At 44.6% G+C, this 16,407-nt stretch overlaps 1 protein-coding gene across 1 annotated transcript in view; it reads right to left on the bottom strand.

The window, feature by feature from the left end:
• LOC110537751 (gamma-aminobutyric acid receptor subunit beta-2) overlaps positions 1-16,407 on the bottom strand; it is a 93,079-nt gene that overhangs the window by 47,768 nt on the left and 28,904 nt on the right. The window contains exon 4 of the mRNA XM_036937769.2: positions 4,994-5,214. Within this exon, the coding sequence (XP_036793664.1) occupies positions 4,994-5,214 (221 nt within the window). The remainder of the gene's footprint in view (positions 1-4,993; positions 5,215-16,407) is intronic.

Below are 16,407 nucleotides of genomic sequence, written 5' to 3' on the forward strand. Positions count from 1 at the left end.
AAAGGGAGTGACATATTAAGGGCAGGTAATCAATGAGGTGATGGAGTCCAGGTGAGTGTCATTATGCGCAGTTGCACACGTGACAGTAACCCCTCCCCGACGAGCGGCTCCGGCCGCAGGACACCGGCCAAGGTGACGATCCCTTGGGATCAGGAGTGGACCGGTCACCTATGCTAAGGCACGGGAACCTGTCGATCCAGCTGAGGCACGGGAGCATGACGATCTAGAGCGCTGGAGAGAGAGCATACTTGACAGTACCCCCTCCTCAGCACGTTCGTCTCCAGCCGCAGGACGTGCCTCAGTCGAGGCACGGGAACCGATTCACCCGGCTGAGGCTTGGGAGCCTATCGAGCCCGCTGAGGCATGGGAGGCTATCGTTCCCACTGAGGTATGGAAACCTGTCGGGCCAACTGAGACATGGGAATCCGACAAACCAGCCGAGACCTCTCAGGTAGCTCCGGCTCCACCACCCAGACCAGACATCACCTCCAACACAAAAAACAAAACAAAAAAATCACTCCCTGATGCTTCCCTTTCAGTCGTCATTCTGTAACGATGTACGCTGAGAGTCAGGAAGCAAGTTCAGGGAGTGTTTTAATAAATTAAAAAAACAAATACGTAACACAAACAACGCACAGACATGACCCAGGAACAGAAACAATGACGACTGCGGGAGAAACCAAAGGGAGTGACATGTAAAGGGCAGGTACTCAAGGAGGTGATGGAGTCCAGGTGAGTATCATTGTGCGCAGATGCGCGTAACGATGGTGACAGGTGTGCGCCATAACGAGCAGCCTGGTGACCTAGAGGCCGGCGAGGGAGCACACTAGACAAATGACTTGACTTCCAAAGCCTCTGCTTAATGTGATTTTTCCACACAGCGGTCGGGGAATAAAATTTAAATTTTCCAGGAGCTAGGTAAAAAATGCATGCTCTCTCTCCATTACACCCAGATTACGAAACTCAGAAAAAAATAAACGTCCTCTCACTGTCAACTGCGTTTATTTAAAAAAAAAAAGTTTTTATGTGCTAATATTTGTATGAACATAACAAGATTCAACAACTGACACAAACTGAACAAGTTCCAAATACATGTGACAAAAATAAATGTAACAATGTGTCCCTGGGGGGGTCAAAATCAAAAGTAACAGTCAGTATCTGGTGTACTGCAGTGAATCTGCTCCTCATGGACTGTTCCAGTTTTGCCAGTTCTTGCTGTGAGATGTTACGTCAATCTTCCACCAAGGCACCTGCAAGTTCCCAGACATTTCTGGGGGGAATGTCCTTAGCCCTCACCCTCTGATCCAACAGGTCAAGGGGATTGAGATCTGGGCTCTTCGCTAGCCATGGCAGAACACTGACATTCCTGTCTTGCAGGAAATCATGCACAGAACGAGCAGTATGACTGGTGGCATTGTCATGCTGGAGGGTCATGTCAGGATGAGCCTGCAAGAAGAGAACCACATGAGGGAGGATGATGTCTTCCCTGTAACGCACAGCTTGGAGATTGCCTGCAATGACAACAACCTCAGTCCGATGATGTTGCTGTGACACACCGTCCCAGACCATAACGGACTCTCCAACTCCAAATCGATCCCGCTCCAGAGTACAGACCTCTGTGTAACGCTCATTCCTTCGACGATTAACGCAAATCCGACCATCACCCCTGGTGAGATAAAACTGCGACTCATCAGGGAAGAGCACTTTTTGCCAGTCCTGTCTGATCCAGCGACGGTGGGTTTGGCGACATTGTTGCCGGTGATGTCTAGTGAGGACATGCCTTACAACAGGCCTAGAAGCCCTCAGTCCAGCCTCTCTCAGCCTATTGCAGACAGTCTGAGCACTGATGGAGGGACTGTGCGTTCCTGGTGTAACTCGGGGAGTTGTTGTTGCCATCCTGTACCTGTCCCGCAGGTGTAATGTTCGGATGTACCGATCCTGTGCAGGTGTTGTTACACATGATCTGCCACTGCAAAGACGATCAAGTGTCCGTCCTGTCTCCCTGTAGCGCTGTCTTAGGCATCTCACAGTACGGACATTGCCATTTATTGCCCTGGCCACATCTGCAGTCCTCATGCCTCCTTGCAGCATGCCTAAGGCATCTTCACACAGATGAGCAGGGACCCTGGGCATCTTCCTTTTGGTGTTTTTCAGAGTCAGTAGAAAGGCCTCTTTAGTGTCCTAAGTTTTCATAACTATGATTGCCTACCATCTGTTAGTGTCTTAACGACCGTTCCACAGGTGCATGTTCTTTAATTGTTTATGGTTCATTGAATAAGCGTGGGAAACAGTGTTTAAACCCTTTACAATGAAGATCTGGGAAGTTATTTGGATTTTAACAAATTATATTTGAATGACAGGGTCCTGAAAAGGGTCCGTTTCTTTTTTTGCTGAGTATATTTGTTTTGAAGAGATCTTTTCTCAGCGTATGTTGCATATAAAAATCCCCACTAGAACTAGTTATCTTGCCAGGAAAATACAGTGCATTATTCCAAACACTTGTGTATAATAGGACACTTTGCAATACAGTAAGAATTACTTCGCCCACATCTATAATATATGAAGTTCCTAAGGGCCCAATTTCCTATTCTTTGTTTGGCTCAGGCCTATGCAACTGGCTGCATTTAACAAGTGATTCACCTCATTGTTAGCAATATAATAACCATGTAAAATATTTCTGTTGACAACTCAAAGCCCTGGCCTTGCGTCACAAAAGGGGGAGGATATAATGCAGCTTTAGTAGTGCTGTTTGTTATCAGGAAGTAAGATGGGAAGGGGAAATATGATGGGAGACAGGGGAGACAAGGCTTCCAGTTCCCCTCCTCTTTCTCTCGTCTGATAGGACGGCTCAGATCAATGATAGATGGAGAGATTATTCTGGACTCTGACACTCTAATAACTTAAAGTTATCTAGCCTCAGCAATAATGTGGCTTCTATGGTTGACATATTTAATAATCAATGAATCACTCCATGAAACAATCAGCTAATTGCTCTTTGCTGCAGTGGAGGAGAGAGACGGAATTACGTAACATGGAGTGTCGAACACTAAGCCAACATACCAAGTGCTAACTCATAGTGGGGGGGGGGGGGGGGGGGGGGGGGGGGGCAGATGGAGTCTAGGGAAAAAAGACAGGGCCTAATGAAAGTATTCATATCCCTTGACTTATTCCACATTTTGGTGTGTTAAAGTCTGAACTCAAAATTGTTAAATATTTTTTCACTAATCTACACACAATAGCCCATAATAACAAAGTGAAAACATGTTTCTTGATTTATTTTTATTTTTTCAAATTTACCATTATTATTTTCAAGATTCTTCAAGCTCTGTCTAGTTGGTTGTTGATCATTGTTAGACTAAATTTTGAAGTAGATTTATGTCAAAACTTTAACCCGGCCACTCAGGAACATTCACTGTCATCTTGGTAAGCAACTTCAGTGTATATTTGGTCTTGTATTTTAGTTTATTGTCCTGCTGAAAGGTGAATTTGTCTCCCAGTGTCTTTTTGAAAGCAGACTGAACTACATTTTCCTCTAGGATTAAGCCTGTGCTTAATTCCATTCTGTTAATGTTTTATCCTGAAAAACACTGCAGTCCTTAATGATTACAAGCATTCCCATAACATGATGCAGACGCCACTATGCTTGAAAATATGGAGAGTGGTATTCAGTAATGTGCTGTATTGGATTGCCCCAAACATAACACTTTGTGGACAAATGTTTGGCCTTGTTGTAAACAGGATGCATGTTTTGGGACATTTTTATTCTGTGCAGGCTGCCTTCTTTTCACTTCGTCAATTAGGTTAGTATTGTGGAATAACGACAATGCTGTTGATCCATCCTCAGTTTTCTCCTATCACAGCCATTAAACTCTGTAAGTGTTTTAAAGTCGCCATTGGCCTCATGGTGAAAATCCCTTAGCGGTTTCCTTCCTCTTTGATAACTGAGTTAAGAAGGACGCCTGTATCTTTTTAGTGACTGGGTATATTGGTACACCATCCAAAGTGTAATGAATATCTTAACCATGCTCAAAGGGATATTTAAATGTCTACTTTTCATTTTATTTTTTACCCATCTACCAATAGGTGCTCTTCTTTGCGAGGCATTGGAAAACCTGCCTGGTCTTTGTGGTTGAATTTGTGCTTGAAATTCACTGCTCGACTGAGGGACCTTAGCGATAGTTGTATGTCTGGGGTACAGAGATGAGCTAGTCATATCCGCCTTATCCGACAAGTCCCCCTGCCCTCCCTCTTCCCATTTTCTGCAACTCAACAATAGCCCGTCAGTTTATTGGATAGGGGGATATCTGCACACAGCGGTGTTGTCATGACGTTTGGATGATGTTCAATAACCTGTGTTTATAAATGGGATGCGAAGGCATTATTCTGGCCCCTTTTCTAAGTAACAGATCCAACTTCCAAAAAGCTACGTAGGTGTATTATCATCCACAGCACTGCAGTCATTATACTCTTCAATACATATCCACCCACCTTACAAATGTGCTATGCAGTGGCTCATCTGATTGAAACCAACAAAAGTACTCCTTAAGAAATGGACTTCAACTGATTTTAAAGAGGTCCCAGCCCATTTGAATATTCCATTGGAAATCCATTCACATTATATAGAGGCTATTAATCAGGAAACAGGTTATAGCATCTCAATATGAACCACCCAAAAATGTCAAACAAGCTTTTCAGTTGACATACTGTTGTCTAAAGTATCCGGTAATTTGTTAAAATGACTCTGGGGAATATTCAAGGATATGGATTGTCTGCTCTCATACTGTTGGATAGTTAGAAAGATAACGATGATGGATGACTAAGTCTACCGGCTCACTAAGTAACTTGCCAACAAACATTGTCTTTATTGGGTTGAGATAGGCCTATTCAAGGTGTGGTTTTGTACATGGCTTGGTTACAATATTTACTTATTTCTCCAAAGTAATGTCAAGTCATTGATTTTTTTTTTACAATTATGAAACATTACAAACATTACCTCAGGCTATAGAGCACAGTGCCATCTGGATGCAGTCGAATCATTCTGTTTTTCACAGTGACACCATGGACAAAAGACTTCTTGTCATTTAGGAAGTAGGTGTCCGGGACCCACAGCTGATCCGCTACCCGGTTATCCAGGGTGAGATTGAGGGGAATCTCTGAGTAGGATAACCGCTTGTCTCGCCAAGCTTGCTGGAAATACATAGTCAATGTATAGTCCTAAAAAAGAGAAAGAGATAGACAGACAGACAGACAGACAGAGAGAGAGAGAGAGACAAAGAAAGAGAGAGGCAGAGAGAGAGAGAGAGAGAGAGAGAGAGAGAGACAAAGAGAGAGAGAGACAAAGAAAGAGAGAGGCAGAGAGAGAGAGGCAGAGAGAGAGAGAGAGAGAGGCAGAGAGAGAGAGAGAAAGAGAGAGAGAGAGAAAGAAAGAGAGAGGCAGAGAGAGAGAGAGAGAGAGAGACAAAGAGAGAGAGAGACAAAGAAAGAGAGAAGCAGAGAGAGAGAGGCAGAGAGAGAGAGAGAGAGAGAGGCAGAGAGAGAGAGAGAGAGAGGCAGAGAGAGAGAGAGAGATATTATTGGGGCCCAGGGATCAGGACGGAAAGTCAAGAAAAAATATATTAACTCAACATGAGTAGTGTCTAACCATTTGTCTTTGACAGAGTTATAGAGACCCCAAAAACTTTATTTTAGCAAGACATGAATGTTGGTTTTAAGAATGTTGTCTGCAATGGCTTAGTACTACTGCACATGTGAAATGCCAGCATGTCCAAATAAAAAAAACATGTTTTTTATTTCAGTAGCAAGCGTTTCAGACCCTCCCTTGGCATTGTGCATTCGCATCACAACAACTCAAAAAGCTACACTATATTTGCAAAAGTATGTGGACGCCCCTTCAAATGAGTGGATTTGACTATTTCAGCCACAACCGCTGCTGACAGGTGTATAAAATCGAGCACCCAAATCGAGCAATCTTCATAGGCAAACATTGGCAGTAGAATGGCCTTACTGAAGAGCTCAGTGACTTTCCAACAAGTCAGTTCATCAAATTTCTTCCCTGCTAGAGTGGCCCAGGTCAACTGTAAGTGCTGTTATTGTAAAGTGGAAACGCCTAGGAGCAACAACGTAGGCCACACAAGCTCACAGAACAGGACAACCGAGTGCTGATCAGCACAATCAGCACAAGAACTGTTCGTAGGGAGCTTCATGAAATATGTTTCCATGGCCGAGCAGCAGCACACAGGCCTAACATCATCATGTGCAATGCCAAGCATCGACTGGAGTGATGTAAAGCTTGCCGCCATTGGACTTTTGAGTAGTGAAAACGCATTCTCTGGAGTGATGAATCACGCTTCACCGTCTGCCAGTCCGACAGACAATTCTGGGTTAGGTGGATGCCAGGAGAACACTACACACCCGAATACATAGTGCGAAATGTAAAGTTAGGTGGAGGAGAAATAATCATCTGGGGCTGTTTTTCATGGTTCGGGCTAGGCCCCTTAGTTCTAGTGAAGGGAAATCTTAATGCTACAGTATACAATGACATTGTCAATTATTCTGTGCTTCCAACTTTGTGGCAACAGTTTAGGGAAGGCCCTTTCCTGTTTCAGCATAACAATGCCCCTGTGAACAAAGTGAGGTCGATACAGAAATGGTTTGTTGAGATCGGTGTAGAAGAACTTGACTGGCCTGCACAGAGTCCTGACCTCAACCAATGTTCTAACATCTAGTGGAAAGACTTCCCAGAAGAGTGGAGGCTGTTATAGCTGCAAAGGGGGACCAACTCCACATTAATGCCCATGATTCTAGAATGAGATGTTCGACGAGCAGGTGCCCACATACCTTTGGTCATGTGGTGCATGTCTGCACTGCACTGTAAAACAGGTATTCTGTTTAACATGTATCCGTGTAGAGATTACATCATCAATATGTTTAATAGAAAAACAAGCTAAAAAATATCTAAGGAGAGAAAATATGACCCCAATTCATATACTGCATATTGACTACTTCAGGTTTTTTACATCCTTGGTAACTTAGCCCAGTCCTGACTTCATATCGAAATGTATTGACTGAGTCACTGCAAATGATTCCTAATATTCTCTATAAAACAACAATTGACAAAATTAGAGTTGCAGAGCACATTGCATATCAGCTGAATATAATAATTTGTGTGGTTAGCCAGAGAGTATTGCAAAATGTTCAGAGTGAATTTGGAACAAACAGCCAAGCCAGCACACTGCTACGCTAACAATAAGAAGCACAGCAATCCATCCATCCATGAAAAATAAACTTGGGAAACTTGCTGTCTCAGGGCACTTTTGTCCCCACTAGCAGATCCACTTCTCCTAACAGAGGCTGAACATGCATTTTGGATATGTCTGTTGGTTGCAAAGATGATGACATCCCTATATCTACTACACTGAATGGACTGACTGGAAAGAGGGGCATGAAAGCAGAAACAGAGATTGAGTCAGTGAGCTATCGTCACGTGACTCAAGCCCAACATATCCCTCCATTTCTCTCCACATGAACGTCTTGTTTGCAACAAAGTTTGTTGCTAACATTTTTGCTGACCTAACTATGCTATTCCAAGTCCCATCAAACATTGTACATCATAACATTCAAAAACAAACGGCAGAGCCTGGTTGTAACTTTCATCATTTTGAAATGTTTCTATTTCCTTTTCCGGGCTAAGGGTGTTTTTACTGCTTATCAAAAATGTTTATGTTTATGTCAAATGACGTATTTATTTTCAATAAAGTGTTAATTGTTGGTCATTGTTATGTCAATTGATCAATAGTATTGCCTGTGAGGTGTATTAATTAACACTGTCTGTTGAAAATACAAATAATACCTGGTCTAGGTGCTAATGGTTTAGGGAATATATTTTTAGCATTCAGAGAGGCTGCTTATGAGGTAACATGCTGTGACAAAGATCTGCCAGTATATAGGCACCTACTCAGCTGTGTGAGTTTTATATACTGAACAAAAATATAAAAGCCCCTTACGAAAAAGATTGCAGTCAGAGTGCAGTATTGCCGCAGTGTGCCGCAAGTGCTGTGTCCAAAGTAACCTTTTTTTTTACTGCAGTAATTCTGCAGTATAACTGCAGATGGAGTGCAGTATAACTGCAGTTCAGCTGCGATACACTGCAATTACTACGTCCAAAATACCACAGTCGACTGCAGTTACTGCATTTTTACTGCAGTTTCAAAACTGAAATCTGTTTTTGTAAAGGGATACATGCAACAATTTCAATGATTTTCCCGAGTTACAATTCATATAAGGAAATCAGTCAATTGAAAGGAATTCATTAAGCCCTAATCTATGGATTTCACATGCCTGGGAATACAGATATGCACGTGTTGTTCACAGATACGTTAACAAAAAGTAGGGGCGTGGATCAGAAAACGATAGTTACCGGATTTGAAACTCTAGTTTTATTTTTTATACCTTTACACACACACATGCAGCCAATAGGAGTACAGGTGTCCACATATAACGGGACGCTTCCCCTCAATCGGCCTCCCTAGAAATTATCTTCAGCAAGACTAGGGGTCGGCAGGGTCTTAAGCTGTATGGGGCTCCACTCCACTCATAGAACTGGAGTTATAACTCCGGTAACTACCGTTCTACTTCGTGGAGCTCTGCTCCTAGTGGTTTAAGGCGGAACGCAATGCTCCAAAATGTACTCCGTGCCGAACCTAACACTTCCAAAATTAATGAAAAGGTCGGGCTCAGCTATGGCTGCGACCACATCCTGCAGTACTGTAACATACTGTGTAAACACTGTGTCACAACATACTGCGTCCTCGGTCTTATCCACCCTACTCAGCCTGGAGGCATTCACCAATGACAAGTGGGCAGATAAACAGAATATGAGCCATACTAATCTGTACAAGCAGATAGATGATACTTCAATATTCTGTCAATATTAAAGATTGGTCTAATAGTACCGTAATACCAGTTATAGAACTATACCCCTAATCTGTTATAGACAGTCATTGACTTGTGGGCAGGACATAACATGTGACTCTACTGCACCACACCCTCAGCCAGGAGTCTTGTCATGTAGTCATTCTAATGCAAAAAAAGCAGACATGATGGAAACCCTGTCCATTGGTCCTGGGTTTCTCACCTTAGTTCTACCCCTCCCATCAGCAATGCTGAGTGCAGGCTGAACCAATTTAGAAGACATACTCACTGATTTCTCAGTGTGTAATCCGCCACACTCAATCCATAGGCCAAAACCAATGATTCGTGGGCAGATAGCAGAATATGGGTCATACTAATCTGACTCAGCAGATGGATGGAATATTGAGGTATCATGTATGTTAGTGACCCTTCTAATAGTACAGTAATACCAGTTACAGTACTATTTCCCTCATCACTCTACCCCAACACAGTGAAACACTGGTGGGCAGTCAAGACATCTACTCTACTGTACTGACAAATTCAGATATGAGTTATGTCACATGTCTCTCTCCTTGAAAAAAGAACGGACCTAATGGGAACCGCGCCCAACGGTCCTGCATCTTTTCCCGTAACTCATGTTCCCCCATCAGCCACGTCGAGTACAGAACGAGCTAGCGAGTTCGAAGACATGTCTAGAAGGTAGAACCGGATAAAAGGAGATGGTGACGACCACGACGCCGCTGCATATGTATCCTCTACCCATGTTCCTCTGAAAAGGGCCGTAGACGCCGCTACTCCACGAGTGGAGTGGGCCCTTACTCCCTGAGGCAGTGGTTGCCCTGCCGCCTTATAAACCGCCTCAATGGCTTCGCAATGCCAATGAGACAGCTGCTGTTCTGAAAGTGGTCTACCATGTGTACTAGCACCGTGACACACAAACAGCTGAGGTGATGACCTAATCATCGCTGCACCGGGCACATGCGATGAAGCCTCTCCTCTCTCCGCTCCGCATGGGGAGGGGGGGGAGAAGGCCCACAGCTCAACGGTCCGTGACCTATATGAGCTTTTAATAACCGGCATAAATTCTGGGTTAGGACGTAACACCGCTCTGCTCAGATCGCCATTGATGGCAAGGCAGTCGGGTCTCGTCGAAAAAGCACACAAATCACTGACGCGCTTGGCCGATGTCAAAGCAAGCAACAGTGCCGTCTTCAGAGAGAGCATCTTGAGGGGGATTTGATTTAATGGCTCAAAAGGCGTCTCGCAGAGCGCCTCGAGTACCAAAGTTAAATCCCACTCGGGCAGCATGGCTTTGGGCATTGGCCTAAGCCGCCGCGTTCCCAATAGAAACCGTTTCACTAGAGGGTGGCTGAAGACGGTGTCTCTGCCAAACCCCTCATGACAAGATGAAATCGCTGCCGCGAACACCTTAATGGTGGCGGGTGAGCGCTGATGTCAAACATGAACTGTAGGAATGAGAGCACGCTCTCAACCTGACAGCACACGGGGTCCACATTCTCTTTGGCACACCATTGTGAAAACATGTTCCATTTGCTGGCATACATCCTGGATGTGGTACTGGCACGCAAACCCTGTATGGTTCTGATTACTGAATCAGATAACCCATGGCGCTCTAATCTGTCCCTCAGGGGCCAGACTCTCAGTGGTTGACCGATTAGAGGCAATTGCACTATTATGCCTCCCGCCTGAGACATTGCGTCCTCTCGATGTGGAATGGGCCATGATGGTGCAACCAACATTTGAGTCATCTCCGCGTACCACTGGGCCCCTGGGCGATCGGACACTATCAATATGATTCACACGCTGGCTAGCAGTGGGAGAAATTTTGACAGCGGTGGAAATGCGTCCAGGAAAACATCCGGCAATGGTTGGTGAGCAAAAGCGTCTATCACTAGTGGTGGTTTGTCCTGGGCTCGTAGGGAGAACCATAGGGGGCTCCACAGCCACAATTCCTCCGCCAGCCGGTGAAGTGCAGTGACTTCTTCTTGGCGATTTATGTAGACTACTGTGGTTCGGTTGTCACCAGCACCAGCACTACACCAGCACGTCATGACCCCATATGGTAGAAACGAAGTAAGTCAGAACCAGTAGAACGGTCTCCATCTCCAGCAGGTTGATGTGGCGTCCCGAGGGAGGCTTGATATGTCCCTCTCCATCCAGTCAGACAAGCATCTGTAAACACTGGAATGTAGGAGGACACTTTTGCTATTGGGAACCCTTGCGTCAAAACGCACGGGTCTCTCCAATAGTTCAGGTCCGCTATGAGCGAGATGGGAACCACCAACAACCGATGACGGTGATTCACTGGGTTCAGTCGTAGTTTGGCAAACCATTGCTGCGTTCTGCACATGTGCAGAAGTCCCAGCGGAAACACGGAGTGGGTAGACGACATGAGACCCAGCAACAAGGCAGCCCGTCGAGGATCGGAAATTTTAGTCTTCATAGTCACAGTGTCTAGCTGTAAACCCAGGTAGACAATCTGATGACTGGGCTCTTTCCCAATTCACAGTGAACCCCAGACGTGTGAGATGAATCACTGTCTGTGTCGTGTATGCGATCGCCAGCTCTGCTGATGGGGCGAGAACCAGTAGGTCGTCTAGGTAGGCTAATAGCCTTATGACGACGCAACGGGACCAACGCCGCCTCCACGCATTTGGAAAAGGTGTGGGGTTCAAGGGCGTATCCGAATGGCATCCTTGCATACTCGTAAGCCACTCCTTGGAAGGCGAAATGCAGAAACTTCCTGTGACGAGGATGTACCAGCATATGAAAGTATTCGTCCTTTAGGTCTATGCTTACACAAAAGTCTCTGTTGTGGATACATTCCAGCAGACGTTTTGTCGTAAGCATTCGGAAGGGCCATTTGGCTAAGTTCTCATTGAGAGTGCGTAAATCCAATATTGGCCTCATTCCCACTGTCTTTTTTGGCACTAGGAAGCAGGAACTACTGTAACCGCCTCCTTCACCAAAAGGTGCGTAATTTCTTTCACAAGTGTAGTTACTTTCTCTGGTGTCTTCATCGCCGTCTGTATCATGCCCAAAAATGGGAGAGGCGTTCGGTAGAATTGGATGGGACAGTTCAAGGGGGGCCACCTTTGAAAGGGAGAGGAAATATTGGCGCGTTCTGTGAGAAACAGGGGCGACGACACGTTGGTTTTACACATACGCAGCACACCTGCCTGAGTTAGTGTGCCGTCTCCCAACAGTGATTGCGTCAACAACGAGCTGTTCTTTAGACCCTGAGCCACATTACTCATAGGAGTGTGTGGCGTAGGGTTTTTACGAGGTATAAGAGACTCTCATCAAGAGCGTCTCTTGGTGCACCGGATGCTGTCGTCCGGTGGAGTGAGGGAGGTCTTTTAAAGCTGCTCTAGACCCTCCTACTAAAGGCAGGTGTCTCGATAGTCAGCTCCAAAGAGCCTGCTGTCAGAGATGGGGGCGTTTAGCAGGGTGGCTTTGTAGGTCTCCTTCATAGCCATCATAGACAGCCAATGGTGTCGCTCCGCGACCACCGAAGTGGCCATGGATCTCCCCGCCCATACAGCCAATGCTTGTGTGAGATGGAGGTTGGCACCATAAATCTTCAATGCTTCCTCTATCTCCTCTTCGGACAGCTCAGTCTTACCCGTGGTGAGACGGGACAGAGAGGCTGCTAGGAGGGCAATATTATTTGCTGCTGCTGCAGCCTATTCACCTAGGATAAAGGACTCTGACGAATGGGGTGTCCACATTTTCCGACGCTCTGACGGTTAAAGGCGACCCCCATGCACCCTCCACGTATTTTCAGAGCGAGGGTACAGCCAGTGTCAAAGGCACGGCCGCCCTTCTTGGTCTTGAGGATGGGCCGCCCACCATCATATCCACTTCCGGGTTGGAGGGAATGGGGGGCAATGTAATCTCCAGACGGCTCGCAGCCCGCTCAATGAGCCCTGTAAAGTCAGAGCACAGAGAGGCCGTTGCGTAGTAGGGGGCTGTGAAATTCCCCTTGCTCTCCCTAGGGATGGGGGTCATTTCAGTCTCGGTCAGTAGGGTGGATTTTCCAGAGGAAAACCCAAACACTTCCCAACATCCTCACCGTTGTCATATGACACCTCAGAATCTGAGGCTAACACAGTCATGGCATCTTCTAGAGCGAAATCTACCCTGGAAAATGCCCACCGCTGCTTCCTCTCATTTAAAGAAAGGATGGAGTAGCTAGGGCATTCCGGGGGATCTGGGAGGCCTAAGCACAGCAATACTGGTGGAGCAGCGACACTGAGCTCTTAAAAGAGCTTTTGGGTTGAATAGAAAAGGCGTGTTCATTCAGCACGACACACCTCCTTTGCATAGAGTTGATCAGGCTGTTGATTCTGGCCTGTGGAATGTTGTCTCACTTCCCTTCAAAGGCTGTGTGAAGTTGCTGGATGTTGGTGGAAACTAGAACACGCTGTCATTCATTCATGCTCAATGGGTGACATGTCTGGTGAGTATGCAGGCCATGGAAGAACTGGGCCATTTTCAGCTTCCAGGAATTATGTGCAGATCCTTATGACATGGGGCTGTGCATTATCATGCTGAAACATGAGGTGATGGGGGTGGATGAATGTCACGACAATGTCACGATGTTCATTGGTCGTAGCTTATGCCTGCCCATACCATACCACCACCGCCACCATGGGACAGGACAGTCTGTTCATAACGTTGACATCAGCAAAACGCTCGCCCACACGACACCATACACATAGTTTGCGGTTGTGAGGCCATGGGTTATCTTCTCAAAAATTACGTTGTTGGCTTTTGGTAGAGTAATTTACATTAAATGGCCTGGAAACAGCTCTGGTGGAAATTCCTGCAGTCAGCATGCCAATTGCATGATCCCTCAAAACTTGAGAAATCTGTGGCATTGTGTCGTGTGACAAAACTGTACATTTTCGAGTGGCCTTTTATTGTCCCCAGCACACACAGTGCACCTGTGTAATGCTCATGCTGTATAATCAACTTCTTGACATGCCACACCTGTCAATGCTCATGCTGTATAATCAACTTCTTGACATGCCACACCTGTCAATGCTCATGCTGTATAATCAACTTCTTGACATGCCACACCTGTCAGGTGGATGGATTATCTTGGCAAAGGTGAAATGCTCACTAACAGGGATGTAAACAAATTTGTGCACAACATTTTAGAAAAATAAGGTTTTTGTGCATATGGAACATTTCTGGGATCTTTTATTTCAGCTCATTAAACATGGGAAGAACATTTTACGTTATGCGTTTCTTAAATTATTTTCCTGCATCTGTATTTAGTAAATAACCTCTGTATCCAGTCTTCTTCATCATCTGCACTGACTTCTTAGGGCTAGGGTCTTTTTTTCAGAATTTCCGCCTTACTGACATGCCCACAGTAAACTGCATGTTACTCCGGCCCAGAAGCCAGGATATGTATATGATTGGTATCATTGGATAGAAATGTTAAAATAATGTATGAGACTACAACACAATTGATATGGTAGCCGAAAATCCAAAGAAAAGCCAACCGGAAATTATTTATTTTTTTAGATCCCATGCACTTTCAATGGAAAGCTATGGGTTCTATGTAATTCCAGCTGCCATATTGCAATTCCTATGGCTTCCACTAGAAGTTAACAGTCTTTGATCAAGGTTTCAGGACAGTTTCTTCCAAAACAAGGAAGAATTTAGAGTTTTGGTACCAGGAGTCACAGTTGGAAATCAGTCTGTGGCCGTGTGACGAAGAGGACGCGCACTTGCTCATTTGACTTTCTATTGAAAATACTCCTTTCTGTATGAAATATTACAGTTTATTTACATTTTAGGGTACCTGAGCATTGAATATAAATGTAGTTTGACTTGTTTTAACAAAGTTTAGGGGTAGCTTTTTTGGATTCCTTTGTCTGCATGTTGAACGAGTGGATTACTCAAATCGATGGCGCCAACTAAAGATACTTTTTGGGATATAAAGAAGGATTTTATCTAACAAAACGACCATGCATGTTGTAGCTGGGACCATTTGGATAGCAGACAGAGGAATATTTTCACAAAGTAGGTGATTATTTAATCGCTATTTGTGATTTTATGAAGCCTGTGCTGGCTGAAAAATATGTGGATGTGCGGCGCGGTCCTCAAACAATTGCATGGTATGCTTTCGCTGTAGAGCCTATTGTAAATCGGACAATGCAGTTAGATTAACAAGAATTTAAGATTTTAACCGATATAAGATACTTGTATGTTCATACATGTTTAATATTACGATTATTTATTTGAATTGCGCACCCTCCAATTTCACCAGATGTTGTCGACAGGTGTCCCGCTGACGGGCGCCTAGCCCTAATTATTTTCAAATAAATTGAATCTATTTTTTGCACCTGATCCTCTGACGAATCAACTGCTGCTCCAAGACTAAGTAACTAGGCTGCCGAGTCCCCTATGTTAACAGTCCAGACAGAAGGTAAGTGTGGGCACAGGAAATTGAGAAACCGTTTAGTCTGCTGTTGGTTAGTGGTGGTTGAGGATATGTACAGATGTGCTTTCTTAACTTGATCACTCTGTTGTCGCAGATCATTTTCCTGCACAACAGGAAATGCTAACTTGTAGTATATTTAAGGTTTAAAAGGCTTCTAAATTGTGCAATTTTGAATGTCAGGCTTGATTTGCACAAACGCACAATTTATCAACCATTACAAAAATGTCCATTATTACAATCCACATAATAATTCACGTTTCCTGTTGCTGCAGGATTATTTGACTTGAGTGAGAATCTGGTCAAATTAAGATAGTATATCTGTAGGCCTACTTAGAGCACTTTACTGTACTAACCAGGCCCCTTCCTGCACGTGCAGCCTCCCAACACTTGAGATACATCCCAGTTGATCTTTATGTAATCACTCTCGCTGCGCTTACTCTCGCAATCTTAACAACACATGCTGGGCTTTGTTTCCATGGAGGCTTTACAACCTAGTTCCCTCTCCACTCATCACTCATCACTACACACTACAGATCTGCTATCTTAATTTGATCCCTCTGTCGTCGCAAAGCATTTTCCTGCGTAGCAGGAAATTCAACTTTGTAGTGTATTCAATGTTTAAAAAGGCTTCATAAGCTTGTCATTTCCTCTTAAAAATGTCAAACTTGATTTGCCCTAACAAAACATGTATCACCCCTAACAATAAATGTCCATTCATTATAATCCACATAATAAATCATGTCCTTTTACTGCAGGATTATTTGAATGTTGTGAGAAACTAGTCAAATTAAGGTAGTATATCTGTAGCATCTACTAGGCATGGGGTCCTTCTCTCTTTCTGATGAGAAAGTCTCAAGGCCGTTGTGCATTGTAGTATGAGCTCTCCCTTTGGCTTTGGTTACATTGATCTATCATATCAATCTGTCTGTGGTCCATGTACTGTGTACACAACACTCCACAGTGAACTATTGTGAGTATTGTATGTATTGATGTTGTCACTAGAGTCTGCATTTGGT

This window comes from Oncorhynchus mykiss, chromosome 12 (assembly GCF_057628025.1).
Source record: "Oncorhynchus mykiss isolate SJ-2025 chromosome 12, ASM5762802v1, whole genome shotgun sequence".
Lineage (NCBI taxonomy): Eukaryota > Metazoa > Chordata > Actinopteri > Salmoniformes > Salmonidae > Oncorhynchus > Oncorhynchus mykiss.